The sequence below is a fragment of the Ornithodoros turicata genome, chromosome 1, assembly GCF_037126465.1.
Source record: "Ornithodoros turicata isolate Travis chromosome 1, ASM3712646v1, whole genome shotgun sequence".
Taxonomy (NCBI): domain Eukaryota; kingdom Metazoa; phylum Arthropoda; class Arachnida; order Ixodida; family Argasidae; genus Ornithodoros; species Ornithodoros turicata.
The window spans coordinates 18693220-18715975 of NC_088201.1; the positions used below are offsets into that span (position 1 = coordinate 18693220).

The window sequence follows — 22756 nt, forward strand, 5'->3', positions numbered from 1 at the left end:
TGCTCACCTGAGGGTCAGGTATGTAACATTCGTTGAAATCTTGGCACATATCTCCCAGTTCTTAATGTCCCTTGTGGAGAACAACATGTGTAAGCAAGGCTTAGTCAAGAGGTCAGAGACAGTGTACTTCCATGGTGAGAAGTGCATGGGTACATACATGTCTTGCAGATGCATATGAAAAGGCTCTAAGGCATAGATTCTTACCACACTTGTATAGTTAATGCACTTACATAATTAATACCCCACCCTGCCTCCACTTGGGCACCCACATGTTGGTACTTTCTTCCCCGCTTATTGGACAGACATAGTTCAGAAACGCAGACTTGAATGCCTGGCATATTGCAGTAATTGAGTGTACCTTGAGCATTGAGTGTTGCCCAGCTGTGCATCTACTGAGTGTAAAAGATATGCTATGAATCTTGCTTAATGAACTGTCTTACTATTGTCTTATTTATTTATTTACAATGCCCTCATGGTTTACAACATGTCTGATGTTCTCCACCTCAGTATTTGTCTTATGTGCAATACTTTTTGACAGTGTCTTTACATTCACTCAAAAATATGAGATCTTGTGCATTGTCTAATATGGAGTGTTCCTTTGTAACTCAGGAAGGTGGTGTCCAAGGACAGCAAAGAGCACTGGGTCTTCAACCACAAGTACTGGGAGCTTCGTGCCAACCCAGGCTTCAGCAATATTCCTTTTCCAGAACAACTCTGGAATGCCATCCCCTACAATATGTGAGCCCCTGCAGCACTGGGAACCCTTTCAGTGAACCCAACTTCATGGTGTTGAAGCATTAGACATGAGCAAAGATTTGTTCTCGGTGCATTATAACACGGTGACTAGTTGAGCTGGTACAGCTACATAGACGGACACTTGTTTTAATTGTAGTTGGTAGTTTTATGCTATGAAATGGTTGTTTTAGGACGTTAGTCATTGTTGGGAGTTGTACTGGTATAGAACAGTGCAAGCGATCTTTTTCTAGTGATTGGGTTGCCTATGGCCCGGTGATCATTGCACAAACAGTGAAACTAATGTGCTACTACGTGTGAGATTCACACTGCTTATGCTTCCACACTCATGGAATATAGCTTTAGATCCCTCCAGCTTGTGAATAGGCATCAAAACCTGCTTAATATCTATCAATACTTCAGCTCCCTCTGGCCTAGCATTCACAATATTCAGTAACGTTCAGTAACAAATACCATTCACAATTCTTTGGAACAACTTCACTCACTTACGACGTGGTCGCTTGCATTTTTACATTTACTTTCATTGTGAGCTTGTTTTACTTTGAAATCGATATTTAATGACGATGCAGTAAAAAACAGAAAGCAAAAATATGATTGCCGCATCTAAGCTACTCATATGTACTATAATTTGCTTTGTTGCAAAAGAAGTGATGTCATACAGCTTTGTTTGTTTGTTAGCTTCTTTTTTTTTTTTTTTTTTTTCTGTTATTACATATTTCATTCTCTGTTGCATTTCTGTTGGCAAAATTTTGAAGTGTCCTGCTATTTTTTCTGCCTTAAATGCCTGGCAGTCATGATATGATTTGGATTTTGTTTCGGCTATCAGTGTTGTGCTTTGCGAACAAATTTATTGTTGTTGTGTTGATTCTGATTTAGTTAATCAGTGATCCACACGGCCATACTACACTACCCTTTCAGTGTTTCTCATGCTGGTCTGTACTCTGCTGACATTTTCATTGGACCTTTCTAACCTTGTGTGATAGTCCCAGGTGCCTTCTGTTGCTTGTTACATTCAGAAAAGCTACAGTCTCGAGGGAGTGAAAATTGCTGGACAAGGCAGATTGTACTTTTTGCGGTTGAACACCTTCGTCTGTGATGTTTATGTATGATGAATGTTTACCAACTGCTTTATAACTTTGAAGGGTCAGTGCTTATAACTCTCATACATATCTTGTCATTTCTGTTTGTTATTTCAGGACTTTTAGCAAAATTATTTCGCATTTAGGCAGTACTTCATCTTTGTTCTCAGTGGGCCCGGATGGGATTTGATCTCAAGTCCTTGGACTATGTTAGTCTTTGCTCTCTTCTGTGAACTTGTCTGAATTACATGTATCATGTAAGATTATTACTACTACGTACTGTGTAAGCTTGACTTGCATATTAGGATGCACTGTAGTTTCATGATGCTGTTCACAACCAGCACTTGGTCAGCAAGTGAAGGTAGCATTTAGAGACTTGGGTTGTGCGTGAAATATTTTGAAACTTGGGTCTTATGAACAGTACTGTGCAATCTTCTTTTGAAGTTGCTCTCTTACAGATTGTAGGATAAACCATTGGTTGCACTGCAGAAAATATCAGTCCCCTTCAACCAGTGTGACGCGAATTTAACATAGTCGAACACACTTCCTCTCGGCTTAAGGCTATTGCCTTTCCTCCTATAGTATTGCAACAAGTCTAGGTGACAAGGCGAACTTCATAGTGGTTGAACTTCATGAGGTTGCGTGTAGCATTAGGAAGGTAGACATAGTAATAAGAACATACATATGTGCACCTATATGTATATTATGTAGTATATATGTAGGACCACATATGGCTGGTGGCCACCTGTCATTATTCATACTAGTATTGCTGTGGCAAACTTATGTATAGCTTTGTAGTGAACTGTTTGTGTACAAAAACAATAGTGCAACATAATCTAAATGTGTCTGACAAAGTACCTACTTCCTTATTTATGTTTGGCTGTAGAGGCCATGTTTGTTATACTAGATCACCTCACATTGTTGTGCTTCATGCCTCAAAGATGCACAAAAAGAATTCCGTATGGCACATATATATGCTATTTAAAAATCGGCTCATAAGAAATGGTAACATTTAACAGTAATGTCTAAACTCCTCAGCCATTCACAAAATGGGTAACAGCACTGATAGAATAAAGCAAAACAAAATATCACATACTGTAGAAGTTCATTTTTATACATGACCCTTTTTTTCTATACAATTTGCTAATTTAAATATCAGCAAACATGTCCTTAGTTACTCCAGGTACAACATTTGCCATTGTATACTGAGGATGAGCCCTGTTTTTTGTTGATAGCATGCCAGCACCTTCAATACACTGAACCGTGCTCCCTGTATATCCTGCAAATTTTTACTGATAAAATAGCATAAATGCAGGCAAGCTGGTGGATGTAATTCATTGTAGAAAAAGCCTGAACTTGGACAAGGGAACGACAGTTCCTGTTGTCCTTTCTGTCGTTCTCTTGCCCAAGCTCAGGCTTTTTCTGCAATGGATTGCAAATTTGTGTTGACACAAACTGCATTTTAGGTCACTTTCACCAAAAGATGTTAAAATGATGACATTTACAATACCTGTTTCAGGCCGTAACCTTCACATTTATTTCACACGTCAAGGTACCCCTGTACACTGGGTTAGCATTTTCCCAGTAGCCTGGGTTTACTGTGTAGGCCAAAATAAATAACTTAAAAAGTGTGTCTGTGGTAGGAAAGCAAGTGATTTATGCACTGCTAAGGATAAATGCTTTCATATAGATTCAAAGAGTTTGGTAACTATAATGCACCATAGAAGAATTGGTGGTGGTAATCAAACAGGTGTAGCCCTCACACAAGTTCCCTTAATTGGTTAATGTCCCCGTAGGTGAAAGAGCATCATGTATTCAGAGGCTTTAAATAACACATCATACAAAAAAAAACATGCCCCGACGAGCAATGCTGATCTCGTGCATGCAAAACCATTAAACACTTACAGCTACTGAAATAAAAGCTGCTAACTGCCACCACAATTCAATTGCTATGCAGTGCCTATTGGTTATATGTGCCACAGTACCCTGGCGTCTTGAGACTTCTTGAGATAAGTAGCTAGATCTAACTAAATCCGCCTTAATGATCATTAGGTAAACATACCGCTTGTCTTCCATGCAAATGAACTCAGAAAACTAGTTTAAGGTTAGTACAACATAGTTGCCCATTATTTTGGCCACTATGATGCCACGTTACATTATTGGGCTCTTTACCAGTAATCTTTTCTTGCTTAGCATGATGAAACTCCCCAGCCATCATCCCGTAATAAAGTTCTTGTTGTTGCTCCTGTAGGGAAATAATTAAGGAGCTGACAAGTTTGCTTGTAACACGTAGCGGTGACTATCAGGCTGTTCCACATATCTTCTTATCTGAATACTTGATACTGCGTCATAATAAATTGTGCCAACAGGTGGAAATAGTTTGAGAAAGCCTCTAGTTATTTCTTTTTACAGTCCATGTTAAAGAACCCTTAGGTGGACAAAATTAATCCACAGACCGACCATTGTGATGTCGCTCATGATCATAGTAGTCTCACAAAATAAAACCACAACGATTTTTATTTTTCTGTACATGACATTGCAAGTTGTAATTTGCTATGATGTGAAGTGCAAATATATATTTTGCTATAATTTAAGGTACTCAATCCTTGTGTAGGTCCACCTGATTAATGTTGTTCTATTTGGGAAAATTATGCAACAGTCAATGATCTGATCCAGTTCAAGAAGGCTCTATTTCTTCTCAATATCCATGCAGAAAGATCTGTACAAGTAGCAAGTACTTTAAAAGCGATAAAAACCCCCCATGCTGGGAAACAAACAAAAAGACGATACAACACACAGCACAGAAGCATGAGAAGCACAGAAGATGCAAGGTTGACTGCATCACCTCCTATTTTTTCTGTTATGTATTGTTTGTCCAGAGCATGTCGTGTAACCTCTTTGCACTAATGCATGCACTCCAAAAATCACATGCAACCAAAAATGTTGCCCGATCACGTGCAGGAAAATATAGCAGAGTTTCTACTGCAGGTCATTATGTCATAAGGGATAATGACCTGCAGCAAAACACATATCTATATAAGATAATTGGACATCTTTGGGGCACAATGCACATAATTTGATTTGTTTTTCCCCATGCATGTGCAGTAATGTCGATCCCTATAAAGTCAACTCACACACCCAAAAGATTGTTTTTACAGCTAACTTTGTATGAAGGAAAAGAAAATTGTGTGTTTTATCACAGGCTTTTACCAATTTCCTGGAATAAGTGCACTCATTCATGTAGTTCTGTCTTGGGACGTTGAAATTGATCTGCAGTGCTTTAAACCAAACAAGCAAAATGGTTGAACAGAGGCCATGACTTGGCCATCATAGCTGGCAAGTATACCCACTTGCTTATCAAACATCAAGCATTTAGTACTTAGGATGCAGTGGTGCTTCTTATTGCAGATTGTGTGTTTTCTCTTTCTCTAACGTTGTCTAATTTTCTTCTTGAATTAGATGTCTTGACATAAACACATTTTTGAGCAAATTTACTTTGTTCTAGTAGGTTGATCTGTAGTTTTCTTTGTGGAAGGCGTAACCATTATTCAATCGCTTGACCTTTGAAAGTAGGAGCTTGCCACCTGTAACACAATGTTGAACTGATTATGGGCTTGGGCTTCATTTGAGCACACAAATCAGTAAAAAAATATGTTGAATCAGCACTACCTAATTTCTGCCATGTCTATCGTTGTAATATGAATAGTGCAAGTCATGTCTACAGTTGGTTTATATAAGTATCCACTTTGTAATAGTATCATGAGTTGAAAAAGAATTAGACGAATATCAGCAAGCCCCTCTTTTATTGATTTATGTCATGTAAGACAATCGCTGCAAGAAAATAACTATTTTGTGTGTGTTTCAAATCACTGTGAGGACTATCATTTTTTTGGGAACTTGTTGGCACCACTGGTACAGCACGTTCTTGAGTGCAGGCTTTACCCGTCCCTTTTGTCCTTGTTATCTGTGTGTAGTGAAACACTACAAGACTGAAGATTTTAGTCCACCTAAGATCTTATCTGTGTATGTCTGAACAGTGTATTGAAATGTAGTGCATCCGATAAAGTTTCTTGGCTCTTATTTTCAATTGGTGACCTGTGCGGCTACTGCATTTCCAAATGACAGCAGTTCCTCCAGTGCTTTCTTTTTTTTTTCACTTGGTTTATACTGGTGCACTGGTGTGGAAGCCATTCAGTAAAACGCATTGTAGGTACCATGATATTCCCAAGATTCCCTGAAGACTTGTGATATTCACATTTGAGTAACACTTAGGAGGTGCATTGCCAACTTTTTCCCCTTCCTGTTCCCTCTCTCTCTTTCAAACTGTCATGCGGGGACAGGTATTACACTATGTTTATTGGCAATGTCATATGATTGAAATTTGCAAATCTAGTAGCACATCCAAATTGACAAAACTTCCCAAGGTAGACTGGAGATAACTGGTACCTGTGTCTTTCAAAGTATAATGGACAATATCCATATGTAACTCTACCAGTTCTAGTAGTATTTTACCAAAGTTAGTACTCTACTACAAGTTTATCAAAGCGTAAAACTGTATGGGAGGATATCTTTGTGTACGTCACACAAAAGCTGAAGAAAATTTCAACAAGTGTTCGTTTCCTCAGGTCGTAGCATCCAAGAAAGACCTCATGGAGCACATGGTTCATCGCATAGGGAAAATGGCCATAATCTATCGTAGCCATTCCCTGTTAGGCACGTACTAAGTATTCAGCAATACAGGGATTTCAACATGTTTAGCATAACAGTGTTTACCACACTTGGGTGCCATTTACATCTGTGTCCATGAGTCCTTGAAGAGATGATGTGTGTTGCTGTTACCAGGCTACATTGTTTTGCCACATTGCTTTAACTTGATTTTGTCAAACAGTAATTTATACACTTATCAATGTAGCGTCTACTGTTGCAGTTTATGCTTTTTTTTTCCTCTGCATATTTGCTGAAATATCCTGTTCCGAAAGATTATCTTTTAAATTTCTTTGTTAGATTTATATAATGTTATTGAACCGATTTTATTTGTAATGTTGAAGAAGGGGCCCCACTCCAAATGGTCCAAATATATAATCAGTTTTGTGCCAAAATATGTGCTAGAATAAGCAAGGGATCGGTCCTGTGGCTGCCTTATCTGCAGTCAAACAAAATTCAAAGACTGATTTGTGGCGCATAGCAAAACGTGTTTTCAGGAGCATAACAGCAGAATACTTGGTTATAGAAAATTTTGCTTCTGACAAGCACATTTAAATTCTGCTCGGTTGGCCTGTACGTGCGCACACAGCTTGACATTTGCTGTCCGAGCATGTGTGAAATTTGGGATATTGTTTCAAAAACAGAGGATTTCAATGCACAGATGCTTCTAAAATCAGTGGTTGGACATTTTTGGTATGGTGGCCTAGTTAATAAATGCCTGTTACAAAAATATACTTTGTTTCCGTTTGTCTTTAATCACACATTATGCTTACTTTTGTGTCAGTGTGGGGTGCACGTGCCATGTACAAAAAAGCTCCCATCCGGTGCTGGTTAATCCTTAATAAGATACTCTGATATAAGGTAATAAGGTGCTGATAAGAGTTTACTCTGTGGAGAAATACCTTGGACTAGACATGCAATTCCACTGTTATAAACTGGAGATTAGCACTTCAAACCTATGAAAAGGAAAATTTCCTCCCTTCTTCTTAAATCTGTGAGCACGCCGGGGTTAATTCATTTTTGCAAACAAACTACACACCAGACTATTACTTTGGGGACTTTTTTTTTTTTTTTGCACCACGTTGGCTGAAGATGAAAACAAGTAACATATGGTACAATGGTTTTAGTGCACTTGCTATGCAATGTTGTGCGATTTCAAGTTGGTTACTCTACGTGTAATGTTAATTAGCACCTGATGTGGTTCATGACATGAGTTGGTGTAGAAATAGAGGTGGTTGTGACGTCGTGAACAGTAAATTAAGAAGAGGAGTAGCCTCTATCATAAAGAACAACTTGTTTATCATTTTATGGCAGCACTTATGTATCCTTGGGATTATATCCTCAGGTGGAACAGTGGTGTGTCTGGAGAGACTGGGTGGTGGCGCTGGGGGATCTCTGACAGCACAGCTACTGGTTGGACTTGATTCCGCTACCTCCTAGTCCTTAGCATGGCCTCGGAGGTACCACCGGCAAGCAGATGCTGTACCCACATGGCCGCAAAAGAAAAATTAACTGAACAAATATCCCTGGCACAAGAATTTGCCACAACGAAAAATGCTTTGTTGTTTTACTATGCCAGCTGGGTTTTCACTTAAAACATATAGTAAGGGTTAAAAATCATGAGAGCTGTTTTACACTTCCTAAGCCAAAATTACAACAAAAACGAAGCGGCCTCAAAAAAAGAAAAAAAATAGCTTCCTCTTTTTTCTTTGTATCACAGGTTGGGCCCAGCGGTTGAAACACACAGCGAAGAAAAAAAAGGTGCATAAAAAAAAAAGGACAAGACTAGAGAATACACATGGGACAATCACCAGCTTACGAGCACAAAACTATAACCGCAATACACCGCACCGCTGAAATGCCCACTTATGCCCTATGACAAAGGTTTAATGCTTTAAGCAATCAACAGTTTTTGGCAATATCTTAGTAATATTTTAAATGTGAAGCCACTCTGCAAAAATCTGCAAGAAACAAAACTGGCATTTTGCATGCAGTGAATACAAACTGGTAAAGCCTGTGTTATGTCTGTCCCTTCGTGTTCCCTAGTCTCGGGGGGGGGGGGGGGGGGGGGGGGTTACATTATGCATCATTTTCACCAGCTCGCCTGCTTCCTAGCCATTTTTTCATTGCTAAAGCGTGATTGTGTCACAAAATATGTTTTGGGAAAATTTCGTTGCAGCAGTGAAGTGTGGTGGGAGTTAAGATTGAGCTGAAGACTGGGAGGTGGTGGGTTCGAATCCTAACCACCGGCTGTGCTGTCTGAGGTTATCCCTGGGTTTTCTGTCAGACTTTCCAGACAGATGTCAGCATAGTTAGCCCTGAAGCAAAGCCATTTATATATCCCTATAAACGGCTCTGCCCTGAAGTTGGCCATAATACTAACAGAGTGGCATACTAACCCCCTCTCTCCATCTGTCGACGCCTGCACACTGTACACCGCTCGTAGCCACGGTTGCTTCGTGGTGTTAACACGAAATTAAATTAAAAAAAAAAACAGTGGAGTGACCCCATTTTCCCTGTCTGTTTCCAGTCAGTTCAACATGAAGTAGAGTAATTTGAAGTGCCCATTCCGGTTATTTTCAACGTATAATAGTTCTTCACCGACCGCGTAAAAAATCTGCCGGCGTACATTTATTGGTATCGGTAAATACCGAAAACCAGAAACCCTATACTATGCATGAATTCTTGGAGTGCTTATTTGCAATGACAAAGTGTCAGTTCAACGAGGAGTGCGATTTGCAAGAAACAGATAGGCGGTAATTGATCGTAATATCGAATGCAGAACAGGAACACATAGAAATAAAGCCCCCTACACTTCACGGTCTTTAGGCGAAGGGAGAGAACCGAGTCATAGCCTCCTATATACTCAGTATATAGGAGGCTATGACCGAGTGTGTGGAGGGAGGGAAGGATGAGTTATCGCTACTTTTAGTATTCAGGGACTTTACACAGAAAGACGTCCAAATAATATGGCTCGAAATAGTACAATTCTGTGATAAAACGGCTGTCGCCACTACTACTTTCCCCGTTCCGCCCGTTCCCTGAAGTTTACCATGTTCACCATTGCCCTACAAATATGGCAGAAACCGCAAAATGATTGGTTTACCACAGCTTGTGACGCAAAGATAATGCGTCACTTCATCCACGTCTTGCTTTGCAAGAAGCCAAGGAGGCCTTACAGACGGTACACGCTTTTATCCAATCAGTTAACGCTATTTCTCTAAACGTCATTCTAGGCCCCATCCAATCGTCGAGTACATTTACCAGCCACAGAAGGCGCCACTGCAAGTACTAGGCCTATCCCCTGTCTGCTGCTCGCTATGGCAAGTTAGAAGCAGTAATTTTTAATTTCATATGGAGGGTGTTCACAAATGAAGATGGATTTGACATTGTGCCTATCAGCTCCTCCTCTGTGTTCAAGGGTGAGGTTATGGTCGTGCATCCGTTCGAAGTTTTGGTTTGGCCGGCATGTCCATGTCTGTACATCAGTGGAATACGACCCTTGAATAGTGTATTTTGTTTTAGTTTTTACAAAAATGGCTGCTGTAATATTTTTTGGTGTGGCTGACTACTTGGTATCGGTTTTCCTTGGTGTTACAATTTGTAATGATCCAGTTTTAAGGGCCATCTCTTCGTCAGCAGAAACAGGTGTCAGGCCGGCCTAGCATTTGCCGGCATCGATGAATGTGTATCACTCAAAACAATTCGCAGAATGCTCAACTCGCCCTGAGAAACTTCTGCACCGTGCTCATGTCTGCTTGTTATCCAGAAGTTCCAATATATACATGTCGCGTAAAAGTATTTGAATATTTTGCTACAGCGCTACGTTGTAACGTTAACATTTCGAAGTTCTCAGGAAAGCGAGAGTAGTTAAATTGTGTATTCCGCTACCCCAAACGTTACTGTATTTTGTGCATGTCCTAAGGCATGGATTTGAAAAGTGTGTGGTTACGAGAAACATTACAGTGTATTTTAAATACTCATGGGAAACCGAATGGTCAACGCAGAATATATGATTAAGCCATGGCAAGGCTGTAGTGTGCGGCCGTGCAGCCGTATTCCTAATCACCGAGTTTTGGTTTGACCATGTGCAATATGTAGTTCCTCAGCTCCATGTAGTACCCTTGAAATGCAAGGCCTAAAACCCTTCTCGACATCTAAAGTTTTCAGATTTACCAATGTTATACTTTCATGCAAAACTTCAGAACTAGAGTTGCAGACTCTAGCACATCTAGTTTATAGCTCTTCTTATACAAATACCCATTACCTAGTAGAGTGCCAAATAAAGAAACCAACACAGGAAACACTGAGGTACAAAACAAACGAAGCGCTGTGTTTGTGTTGTACCTCAGTGTTGTCTGTGTTCGTTTCCATTTTGGCACTCTACTATGTAATGAATATACACTAACAAGCCCAGAGATCACGTGCTAATTATGCGACTACTTCGTTTAAATGTGCCTTGCTTTGTGATGTTGCTGACTCCATACCTGCACTATGCATAGTGTGTTCTTGTGTTAGTCTCTCAAGGTTCATTTTGCAGTTCAGTCTTTCTGTGTAATACTTTTCATAGTGTTAGAAAATGCCAAGCACTCGTAGCACTTTATTAGGTGAAGAGTACATCAAAATATGGCACCAGTCATGAAGCATGCAGAGAGAAACAAGTTACGTGAACAAACTTCAAGGCATTCTCGCACTTTGCATATGTGACAGGGACATTCTGTACATTCTACTTGTAACATCAGCCACTGACAGAGTCCCGAGTAGGTAGTGCTGGCAAAACACAATAGTAAATAGGGCCCCACCACAAAATCTTATGCATTGCAAGCAGTAAAAGGTGCAAAGTTCAGTCTGAATTTGTTTGAAGGGTCTCGCCCATGAAATCCACTTGTGTTACTAGTGGTATAACAATGAACAGTGGTGTAACTAGTAGTCTCTCTTTAGCATTTATTAGGAGCCATTTCTACCTTGTAGAAAGTGCGCTGTCTGTTAAGTGCCAGATTACTTCTGGTTGATACAAGATGTGTGCAGTAAATATTAATGATGTCCACATACGAAAAGTGTTCAAAGTAACTTGCCAAACAATTACAATAAACTACTTGACATCCTAAAGTGTAGTCTACAGAGTTTTATTTAGCTCCACTACTGCCACCAAATGGTAGAACATAGGAAAATAATGTACCTCATGGTAGGAGAGAGAAAGTGAAAGAGACCTGCGCAACAAATTTTTCATGCTGGACCCTCGTTGCAATGAGGCCCATTACGGGGCAACCACGCTCCATCCATCCGTTCATCCATCCACAAAATTGTGAAATCTTAGAAGTCATTTGTGGACTTGGTGGTGCATGGCATATAACTTCAAGTTAGCAACTTTCTTTGTACATATTTTTGGTGTAAATATGTTGGTGAAAAGCAGCTGAAAGCAAGCAACTTTAGAGGAGCTCTGAAAATATTTTTTTGTTTCGATATTCTGAAAATATTTTATTCTATTACACGCATGATTTTTGGTGTGGCAAAGAGTTGGAATAGACCAAATGTTTTAAGTGCTCTTCTAAGCTAAGCATAGATTCCATTGATGATGTACAATTATAAAAACTACTTCTACTGATGAAACACTTGCTGCACAACTAGAGACTTGAGTGCAGGAAGAAGGCTAAACTGCGAGTGTTGGAAGCTTCAATGGTATACCATTTGGGCTTCATTGCAGGGGTGCAATGCTGAGGAGACCTACTAGGCTCTGTGGTGAAAGATGGGGGGGAGCCTCTCCTGCTGCTCTGCCCCGAGCCCCCGGCCCCATCGTAAAGAGGACAGTGGTGACCCTCCGCATTCAGAAGAGAGTGCCTCTAACCTTCAACACATCAGTGAACGTGAGCCAGAAGGTAGAGCAGTGTGCTGGATATTGAGTTGAAAGCACTTGAGATCATCAGGTGCCAAGTCACAAAATGATGAAAACGAATCCACATACCCACTGTTTTCGGCGCTCTATGGCCTTCGTCGCTTTTGCGCCAAAAAAACCCAATCAATCAATCGATGAAAACAAAGCTGGAATATTTCATAGCAGACGTACCCCATTCCTGCATAGGTATTTCTTCTACAGGGTGTCCCAGAAAACGTGTAATTGAATTATAATAAAAAAAAGTACACCACCTAGAGTCATGTGGTCAACGGCATTTGTTCTTACTAGGTTTTTGCCACCACCTCATGTGAATGTCGTGTAGCGCAAGTTTAATTATGTAAATTTTTGCGAGCTTAAGTCGGAATTTTGCCTAGTAAAGGGCACTTTTTTACCCCACCAATGTGAAGAACGTGTCCAATTTAGTCAGATTAATGATAATTGACAGGGATATTCAGGAGTTATCCCATTGGAAAAAATAGCCGAACATCATGCTCTACGGAGGTCGCACAGAATAGCGCACGATGAATTTTTCGGCGCAATCTTTGTCAGTCCGACGAAAGGAGGTTGGAAACCCAGCCCTCCCCGACATCGCAGAAAGAGATAAAACAGGCACGGCTTATCACGTCCGACTTTCGCTGGTATAATGCTTTCCCTCTCCCAATTTCAGGAACTGTTACTTTTTTTACTATCACTCTGTGGGCTGGCTTCGGAACCTCCTTTCGTCGCACTGAGAGCGATTGCGCTCAAAAAGTCATCGCGCGCTCTGGTCCGGTGCTCCGAAAAGCATGATATTCGGCTATTTTTTCCGATGGGATAGCTCGTGAATATCACTATGAATTATCATGAATTTGAGTGAATTCGGCACGCTCTTCATATTGGTAGGGTAAAAAAGTGACCTTTACTAGCCAAATTTCGGAGTTCAATTCGCAAATATTTACATAATTAAATTTGGAGCACATGACATTCACATTAGGAGGTGGCAAAAACCTAATAAGAACAAATGCTGTTGACCGCATGATTCTAGGTGGCATAGTTTCTTTATTATAATTCAATGACACGTTTTCTGGGACACCCAGTATAGGACCAAAAATTGATGTAGGAAATTGCACCTTTGTTGTGAATATACGTTTGCTGTTGTATGTACTTCGAATTTAATATACGTTTCCATGAAATTTAGAGAATTTTTGGAGGCTATTTTGTTGTGTTGTAGCTCTGCAAAGATTCAGACTTTAAAGGAGCTCAGAAAGCCATCTAAAAAATGAATGAATGCGTTGTCGAAGCAGGTAACTTAACTTGATGATTAACAAAAAATACTCTCTATAAGCGCCATTTTTCATAGAAAAATTGACACTTGAACAGCGCGCGTTCCCGCTCGACTCGCTCCTCAGGGTTAGACGAGGGGGAGAAGGAAAAAACGTCATTGGTGATGTCATTAAAGTAGGAAGCGGCGACCGCGTGTCAGTGCTGCCCGGTTTTCTTTTTTTTCCTCTCTCTCTCTCTCTTTTTCTTGCTTTCTCCCTGTCAAGTGATGAATAAGGGAGGACCTTGATATTCCTAGTCGTGAAATCCCCGATCTTCAAATTCACATTGTGGAAACCAGGGAAATCAAGGAAAATGCTCAACTGCTTTGTAAGATGATATGCGGTATTTAAGAACGTAACATCACTATTCATCCACTCAAACTCACAGGTTTTCGCCGTGTGTCCAAGTCGTATTAGCGAACAAAAGCCACATTTTAGCAGATATTTGGCTTTGCAGGGCAGCATGTTCATTAGTTTATTATGAGGTTGGTTAGTTTGGTGTATGCATTGTCATGTCTGGGTTAGTCACAGTTCACCATTGGCAGTTTCCAGCACGCGACAGTGCATTCTATAGTCAGATAACATTTATTTACACTGGTCACGTGTTGCCAGTATCAGTGCACGGTGATGTGTTGGCTGGCGCAAACTTAACCGGCGTTGTCGGTCACTATGTGGTAACCAAACAAAAGGTGCCGGGCACGGATGAAATCAAACCTGCGTGTTTGTGTCGTCCATGTTTGTAGCTCGATGATTGGTAAGTTGACCATAAATTGTGGTGGTCTGATAACATTGCTTAACTCTGTTGATATGTGCGACAGCCAATGGATGTTCAACGCCTGATGCCGCGACGTCATATTGCGATGGATTTCACTCGATTGCGTCTGACAGCGTATCGGCAATAACACTCCTCCGGCTGAATGGGACACAAAGTGAATGGATAACAAAGTTGCTAGTTGAAGTGACCGGCAAATTAGTGATCATAGCAATGCGGCGATCATTTTGAAGCGTGAACTGACGCAGCGCTTAGTGTTGCACTGCATTTATACTTATTGCTGCCAACAACAGAACAACACTAACAATCATCACCATGAGGAACACCATACAAAACACAGACATGGATGGAACAGCGTTCAACTGGCACCTGAAGTTTATTTTCATAATCCACCTACTCCGGAAGGTCGCGGGAGAGAAAAGCGAGCCCGAGCGGGGACAGGTTTACCAAGGTTAACGTTAACCCGAGGTTAACCTGACAGGTTAACGTTGTTCGGGGAGTTCAGCCAGGATGGCCTCCACAATCTCATGGCCTAACCTTGACCCGTGCCTTGAATGGTGTCTGTAGACCAATGTTCCTTTACTGTATCTGAAATCAAAGGGCAGGAGAATCAATTTCATTAGGCAGGAGAACCGCTTGTTTTAAAAAAAATGGTAGTGATTTAAGTGCTTTCTGATCGCCTTTAAAATTCACCTGCAGCCAAGCATGGTATTGCTTTTCCTCCAAAGTGCTGACTGTTGAGTATTGGTTTGTTGCAGATTTTGACCAGGATCCTTCAACTCACCCAACAGCAGGTCCACTGTTCATGCAACGGTCTCGAAGTGACACTAGGAGTAAGTATCCAAACAGTGAATCTGCATTGCTTTTGTGCAATATCATGAGGAAAAAAGGTTGCTGCATTGTTCAGTGCATTAAACTGCTTCGGTTATATCCCTATAAGTGGTTTCTGAAATTTTATCCCAGCACTTCTGGTTTTTGGGGGGTAGACGAGCTTCCATTAGAATTGCAAGTCTGTAGGCCCAGGTCTCTCCCTATACGCAAGTGTGCTATTCAATCACTGCTAATGCTAACCAATTGTGTTATGCTATGTCACTCAGTCTGGGTTACAGATGCAAAAATTTTCCTGAATCTAAATAGAATCAATGAAAAAGAATTATGACCAATGCTAAGCTGTATTTTTCTTTTTCAGATTGCAAAGAGAAGAGGAGGAGTCAAGTAAACGTATGTAATGTTCAAAGTGCAGTTTGGGTGTTGTGAGCTCGTGACTTTCCATAATTCATTGCAATGATGCGATCATACAACATCCACATTCTAGTGTGGCATTTAAGTTCTGTATGGCAGATTGACTAGAGTATTTTAAGTTTTTTGGTTTCAGCTTATAATCCTTGGTGGGAAGCAGCTGACAAATTATGTTGCACTTCCATAGGGGCAAGGAGTTGAACCATCTTATTGGCTCAGTGATGTTACTCTCTGTGTCATGTCCATTCTAATTAAGAATATTATAGAACTGCAGGTTTTGACTTTTTTCTCAACTTCAGAATAGGTGTACACTACATCATTATGCTTGTAATTAAGAATAATTACAGAACTGCAGGTTTTGACTTTTTTCTGTACTTCAGAATAGGTATACACTACGTCATTGCGCTTGTAGTATGCTTTATGTAACTAATGCATAAAATAATTGTTAAAGTAGAGGAAGGGTAAGGAGGAAAGTAAGCTGGCAGAAACCTTTACGCAGCAGCATGTTCTTGAGCCTGAAGAAGGCAAAACTGACAGTCTATCCTGTCATCTATCTTTCACTGTTCTCAACCTACAAATATGTAGATGCCACTGCCAAGATGTGGCCTAACGTCAATGTTGATGTTGTATAGTCCACCTTCAGACATTGTTCCAAGCCAACAACTTCAGCTGGTTTTCCTTATTCGTAGCTTCTTGAGAGCAGAGCATTGAAGAAGTCCAACTCGTGCTCAACCATCTACTTGGATGACAGCACTGTGAGCCAGCCAAACTTACGATCGACACTCAAGTGTGTGACTTTGGCCATCTACTACCACATCCGGCACCGTGGCTCGAGGCGCACTAGCGACATTTTTGATGAACGCATACATCCCCTTAGTCGTGAGGCTGTTCCTGATGCTGGACGGGACCCCGACCACCGTACTGTTTATCGCTTTGTGCGCACTCTGTTCAGTGCTGCTCAGTTGAGTGCAGAATGTGCCATCATCACACTAGTCTATCTGGAACGTCTGCTTACTTATGCCGAGATAGACATAGCACCCTGCACGTGGCGTCGTATTGTCCTGGGTGCCGTGTTGCTTGCTTCGAAAGTATGGGATGACCAGGCTGTTTGGAATGTGGATTACTGCCAGATTCTCAAGGAGATCACCGTCGAGGATATGAATGAGCTTGAGCGTCGCTTTCTTGAACTTCTCCAATTCAATATTAACGTGCCAGCTAGTGTTTACGCCAAGTATTACTTTGATCTGCGCACACTGGCTGATCAAAATGACCTGGCATTTCCAACGGAGCCCCTCAGCAAGGAACGTGCACAGAAACTTGAGGTAAGTTGTTACTGCAACATCTGAGAAGGGTATCAAACCGAAATGTCGTTTATATTAGAACTTCCAAACGGCGCACCAATCCATACCATAGATTGAGAAGTTACCCGTCAAAAAGAACTCGTTACAAGTTACTGTGTGTAAAATGTAACTAAGTTAATAACGAAGTTCTTCAGCCTGAAATGTAACTCGCAGTTACTGAGTTACTTAAAAAAAAAGAACGAGTTACTTCCAAGTTACCGTAACTTCACGCGTATATTAGCCGTGGCTTATTCGCGATTTTTTTTCACTCGGGCACTCTGCAGCTTATCCACCGGTGCGGCTAATCTGATGACCATTTTTTCCTGATATTTTCCCCATACGCTGATTTTAAACGAAAGGGCTGACAGTGTCTCTGGAACAGCACCGCCCTTCCAATGCACAAACAATGTGTATCAGCGGCGCGTCAACATTCGAGTAGACTGACCATCCTGGTGCCTTCCCCCAAGCAGCTTTAACGAAAGTGGTGACAATGATTCGTGTCCTCTGGAAGGCCACTGACCCGTCGATCCATGAAAAACACACAGCAAGGGCAGTCCGATCTTGGTAGAACGCTAGAAATGACCTCCTTTGTTGTACACCATGCCGACCCTGGAGTATGGACCACAGGGTTTATGACCTTCTCTATGGTCTCCTTTGTCCCACAAATTAGTCATGTTGTACTGCCCGCGGGTTATCTGCGAGTGCGACTTATCTGCCCGAAAATTTTCAAAATGTTCCTAAAAACGGGTCCTGCGGCTTATCTGCGGTGCGGCTTATACGTGTGAAATTACGGTACTTCTGACACAAAATAGCATTACGCAGGTGCGACGCGCGTGAGCAGTTGAGTTAGACCATGAGTTGCCTGCAGAGGAGTGCAACATGCTTAGATCGTTTTCGTTTATGTCCAACAATAGACCTCTCCCTGTTTGTAAACAAATGACGTCATAGTGTTCGACTGCCCCACAAATTTGGTAGAATTGAACTATGCTCGAAGCTAGAGGTGAACAAGGTCGCGCAGAAAGCCTCGGTCCTGCTTTTCTTTCAATGGGAGGCAATGAACAAGTGCCTGTTCATGGAACCCAGCATTCTCCTTCCGATTGGTTTCGGTTTCAGTCTGTCTACCAATGTCATGATGACGTTCCTCTGGTAGTGGTCTATTCGAATGCTTTGCATCTTACTCCCTGTGGGCGCACAATGGTTCAGCTTCACTTCAATGGCAGGAGTTCTTACTTCCTGAATAAAATACTGCCATTGATTGAATATCACGTTTTATGGCAAAAGATGCCATGAAGGAACCGGAGAGAACGCAAGAAAATATGTGGACGTGAGTGGAAAGGGAGTTAAAAGTAACTTGGAACTTAAGTTACTTTGGCAAAGTTACCTGAAAAAGCAACGAGTTCCTCTGAAAGTTACCACAGCGCAAAAGTACCGAGTTAAGTTACAAGTTACCAAAAAAAAGGAACCTATTTACAGTAACGAGTTACCTCGAACTCTGATCCATACCAAGGCCATGTTCTACATTGGTCAGGATTTGTTAGTAGAACCAATCTGCATTAATTTCCTGAAATAGTACTGATCTCGACAAAAGTTTACGGAAGGCCAGGGCGACGTATTTCTTGATCGGAGCGACACCCTAACAGCGAACAGAGGTGGACGCACCTACTGAGGGGTGCATGGAATACCCAGTCACGTGTCTGTAAGTCCATCCACACTCGTTTCCTGCAAGGGTATCGCTTCGATGGCGATATACTCCACTCTGGTGTTCCGTAAACTTTTGTCAGGACCTGTACATCATTGTTCTCCTTACATTCTGTCGTATTGAACATATTTATGGGAACGAAAAAAGAGGAAGGGCCTGAGTGGACACCTGTGTGTGTGTGTGTGCACACTGCATGTACAGAAATCTGTTTGTTTTAGTTGTCGTAGACAGCTCTTCTGCATTAAAGCTTTCTGCTAGATTCTTTGTAGTCCCTTTCCTACAATATTCTTCGGGTAAAATGCAGTCAAATTCCCTTCCAAGATGTTTGTCCCATCAGCCTTCTGACAGTCATGTAGCGGGCTACTGTAATTTCTGTAGACTATTTATTATTATTATTATTAGTGAGAGAGAAGATCGCATATTCATTAGTGATTATGAGGTGCAAAAGAAGTTCCCCACTGAAAATCAACCAGTTACGGTGCTGCTTTTTGACACCTCTTGAATATGTCGATTTATTCTAGCGCTCTGACGTGAGGAGAGTGTAAGGAGGATTTGTTGCGTGAATAAAGCATTAGTAACCTGATTAGGCCTGCATGATTATTAGAAATTTTTGAATAAGAAATTGGATACATTGGGTCAAACCCTGATACCATGTCGAATTGTCATATTCAGAATCCTTCAAGTGTGCTCTTGAATAGGGTTTAGAACTGCTTGCTGTCCTACGCAAATTACATTGCAATGTTGTGTAATGCTGAGCCACAGCAGGTCAAGATTGTGTGACGAACCATCAGTAGCTAAAATTACCTAAATGCACATTCTCATGCATTCTATGAAAGAGCATCTGCTGAATGAGCATCAAACTAATGAGCATGATACATATTAATGCATCAGTGAACGTCATATTGCTCCATCACAAAACACGCTGCAATGAGCTATGCAGTTGTGTATAACACTTTGCTGCAAATACTGTGGCATACCTGTCTTATCCTCGGTTGTTTTGTAAAGCAATACGACCTTTACGTTCAAGCTTTTTCTTTGGGTATTTTAAGATCCTGGGTAGGGTACACATATGTTCAGGTCCAGTTTGCAATAACACCATATCTTGTGGTCAATTGTCCCACATTGTTATGGTGACATAGAACAGAAACATAATTGATTCTTCCCTTTATTTAGAGAGGGAGGTTTTAGGGAGGTTCACTTTGTCCCATTGCACACACTCCCTTCAAGTGAATTATTATATGGCATATTGTACTGACCAAAATAGGGATTTGTAGAGTAAGACTACCACATTCCTAATATAGTAATCATATTGTCAATGTGTCAGGTCAGGTTTGTTTGCTTATTCCTCCTGGAAATCTGAATTTGTCCTATACACTTAGCCTGCCTTGCTTGTGCCATTACTACATGACCTTAAATGTTCCTTAGTAAGATAATTTTTCTGGTAGCACACATTTTTAGATGTAATGTTAATAACAATCTCCACACTGAAATTTGTGCCCCAGTTTCACTGTATGCTGCAATGGTAGAAGTGAACAGGAGCGTCAGAAGTTCACTCCATCATTCTAGCCACAGAAAATTGGAACTGTTTCTGAGTGAAACGTGAGGTGAAAAGAAAATCTGGCATAGTACTAGCACCAAATGAAGAGCTTTCTTTCCTGTTGCAGGCTATGTCAAGAGTGTGTGAAGATAAGCTGGGTGAACTGCACCGTAATGGTTTCAAAAAGTGGTCAAGTCTGGATAACTTGAACAATGTTGCTGTGCGTAGAAGTGCTGCCATTTTATCTTGATAAAGTCATTCACAGTTTATGTGGCTGCTAAAGCAGGACGCTGTAAATTCTGGTGTTTCAAAATGGCATATCCTGTTTTATTTTGTCCCAATTGTCTTAGAACGAAGACTGATTGAACAAAGTGCTTGCCACTCAGCAGTCTAATTTAAGCACTTCATGGCTTTGTTATTCCTGAACCACTGCGCAGCATCACAACTGAAATGTTTCATGGTATTTAATGTCCTCCTTTTGCTTATTGCATTCCAGGGGGTAAGGTACATAAAAGACAAGGTGAATTGTTGATTTTTAGGTATTTCCTTACAGTGTACAGGTGCTGTTCTTTTTAGCTGGTTTAGTTGCAATCAGTGGATAAGTCTTAAAACATCCCAATTTCGTACAGTTACACTTGTAAATTTCTGAAAATAAATGGATGATCTTACTTAGCATGCTGTGACATTCTGTGAAGTTTCGATGCTGGTAATTGTAGAGCTGCTTTTGTAGCAGCTCATTTTTACAAGAAACGAGAGTTGCTTGAATTACGAGCATAGTTCACCTTTATAATTGTCTGACAAGTTGTCATCTTTGGTAGACAAACATGTGGGCTGCCTTGGCACCGTTTTTATTATCATCGTCATCATCATCTGATGCTATAAACATGACCCAATTAGAGCACTGCACGGGCCCGGCTTACCCGAAAGTCCGGCCCGGCCCGCGGGCCGGGTCGGGCTTTGCGTTTTTTACGCGGGCCTGTGCTGGGCTCGGGTTTCAGCCACCGGGCCTGGGCCGTGTACGGGCTTGACAACGCCGGCCATGGTCGGGCATGTACGCGAACATATTTTACGAGACTGGACAGCTGAATTTTCATGTCACTTTTTTTCCCATTGGGTATGGGATATCATTGTATTCTCATCTGGGAACTATCACTTTTTTATATGTGATTATGCTTATTTCGTGTAATGGGCTGGAACACTCACACACATTTGGGGACAATTCATGTGGCGTGCGCGCTGAGAGTCCAGCACGAGGGTCAGTTAGGTTAGGTGTTGGGACATATTTCGTTCGCGTGAGGGATCGAGAAAAGGGAACTAACACCGGTGCATGCGTAATAGAGCGGAGATGAATCTCTCTTGAACCGCAAGATCTCAGTTGTCTCGCGACGTAAACCCCCAATTATTAAATTATCTTGAACTGCAAGATACATACATATCGCCCACGCGCTGCTTTCCCAAGCAAGCCAGCACAGAGCGGCTAGGCCGTTCCAGCAACACAGCCGATCCGTTCGAGTGTACCTCCTCACTCTCTACCAATTAGCTGCGTCCTTTTCCTCGCTGCCTCTTTAGGAAATCTAAATACGCCTCCGGACCTCGAGAACAGATAGAGCAGAGGCGGGCTGGGACCGGGCCTGAGCATGGAAACAATCGGGTACGGGCTGGAAATCTAGAAAACGTCGGGCCCGGGCTGGGTGCGGGCCGTAGCAGCCGGGCACGGGCCTGAAAATTAGGCCCGTGCAGTGCTCTAGACCCAAGATGCCACAATTTGAAAGTGGCAGCATAAATGAATGATAGCAGTGAGACATATTGTCGCGAGTTTATGGATCACTGTTGCCAGTATGGTGGATATGTGCTTTAGATATTTGGTATGACCCTACACATTTTTTTAGTATCGCTATCTTTTACAGTTTGAAGAATATATTGGGGAAAAATTGGTGTTCATCCACAGTTAGTCAATAACTGTGATACTAGTTTAACTGCTAGTTGAATTAATTCTTGCAGCGGTAAAGTACTTTTGTATCTTCTGTGGTGTAGTTTAACCACATTTTTAACGACAGGCTTTTTTAGCCTGATTTTTTTTTCCGAGCCTTTTTCATGTGCGTGTTCCACTTCTTCAACACTTCTCCTTGAATTGTTTTGGATGGCTGAGAAGCAATGCCATTTTGACCTTTCAGTGCATGCTGAACCTTTAAGAGGCACCACTTCATGCCCTAATATGGCTAGGCCCTTAGATCAAACTAGATGCAGGTCCTTCGCATCAAGCAAGCGAGCAAGATTGACCTTCATATATTCAATTCATTAGGTTTTGTAGATTAAGTAACGCTACCCAATCCTGACCACAGGCTGGCAAATTCACTCATGAAGGTTGCCAAGAACATTATTCACTATCACATCACAGATAATCTGATGTTGAGTGATGGGCTATGATGTTTATGTGAT

The 22756-nt window shown here is 41.4% G+C and overlaps 2 protein-coding genes across 3 annotated transcripts in view; both read left to right on the forward strand.

The window, feature by feature from the left end:
- The window catches only part of LOC135377578 (oxysterol-binding protein-related protein 6-like), a 34696-nt gene extending 27426 nt beyond the window's left edge, over positions 1–7270 (forward strand). For both annotated transcript variants that reach the window (XM_064610100.1, XM_064610101.1), the window contains exon 22: positions 610–7270. In XM_064610100.1, coding sequence (XP_064466170.1) covers positions 610–742 — 133 coding nt within the window. In that variant the 3' untranslated portion in view covers positions 743–7270. The remainder of the gene's footprint in view (positions 1–609) is intronic.
- A 2524-nt stretch (positions 7271–9794) lies between these two features.
- On the forward strand, positions 9795–20990 carry LOC135377579 (cyclin-Y-like protein 1). The gene is made up of 6 exons (XM_064610102.1): positions 9795–9958; positions 12241–12412; positions 15261–15335; positions 15692–15723; positions 16431–17063; positions 20445–20990. The coding sequence occupies exons 2-6, from the start codon at positions 12283–12285 to the stop codon at positions 20565–20567; spliced, it is 993 nt and encodes a 330-aa protein (XP_064466172.1). The 5' UTR covers positions 9795–9958; positions 12241–12282; the 3' UTR covers positions 20568–20990.
- Positions 20991–22756: the final 1766 nt, after the last annotated feature.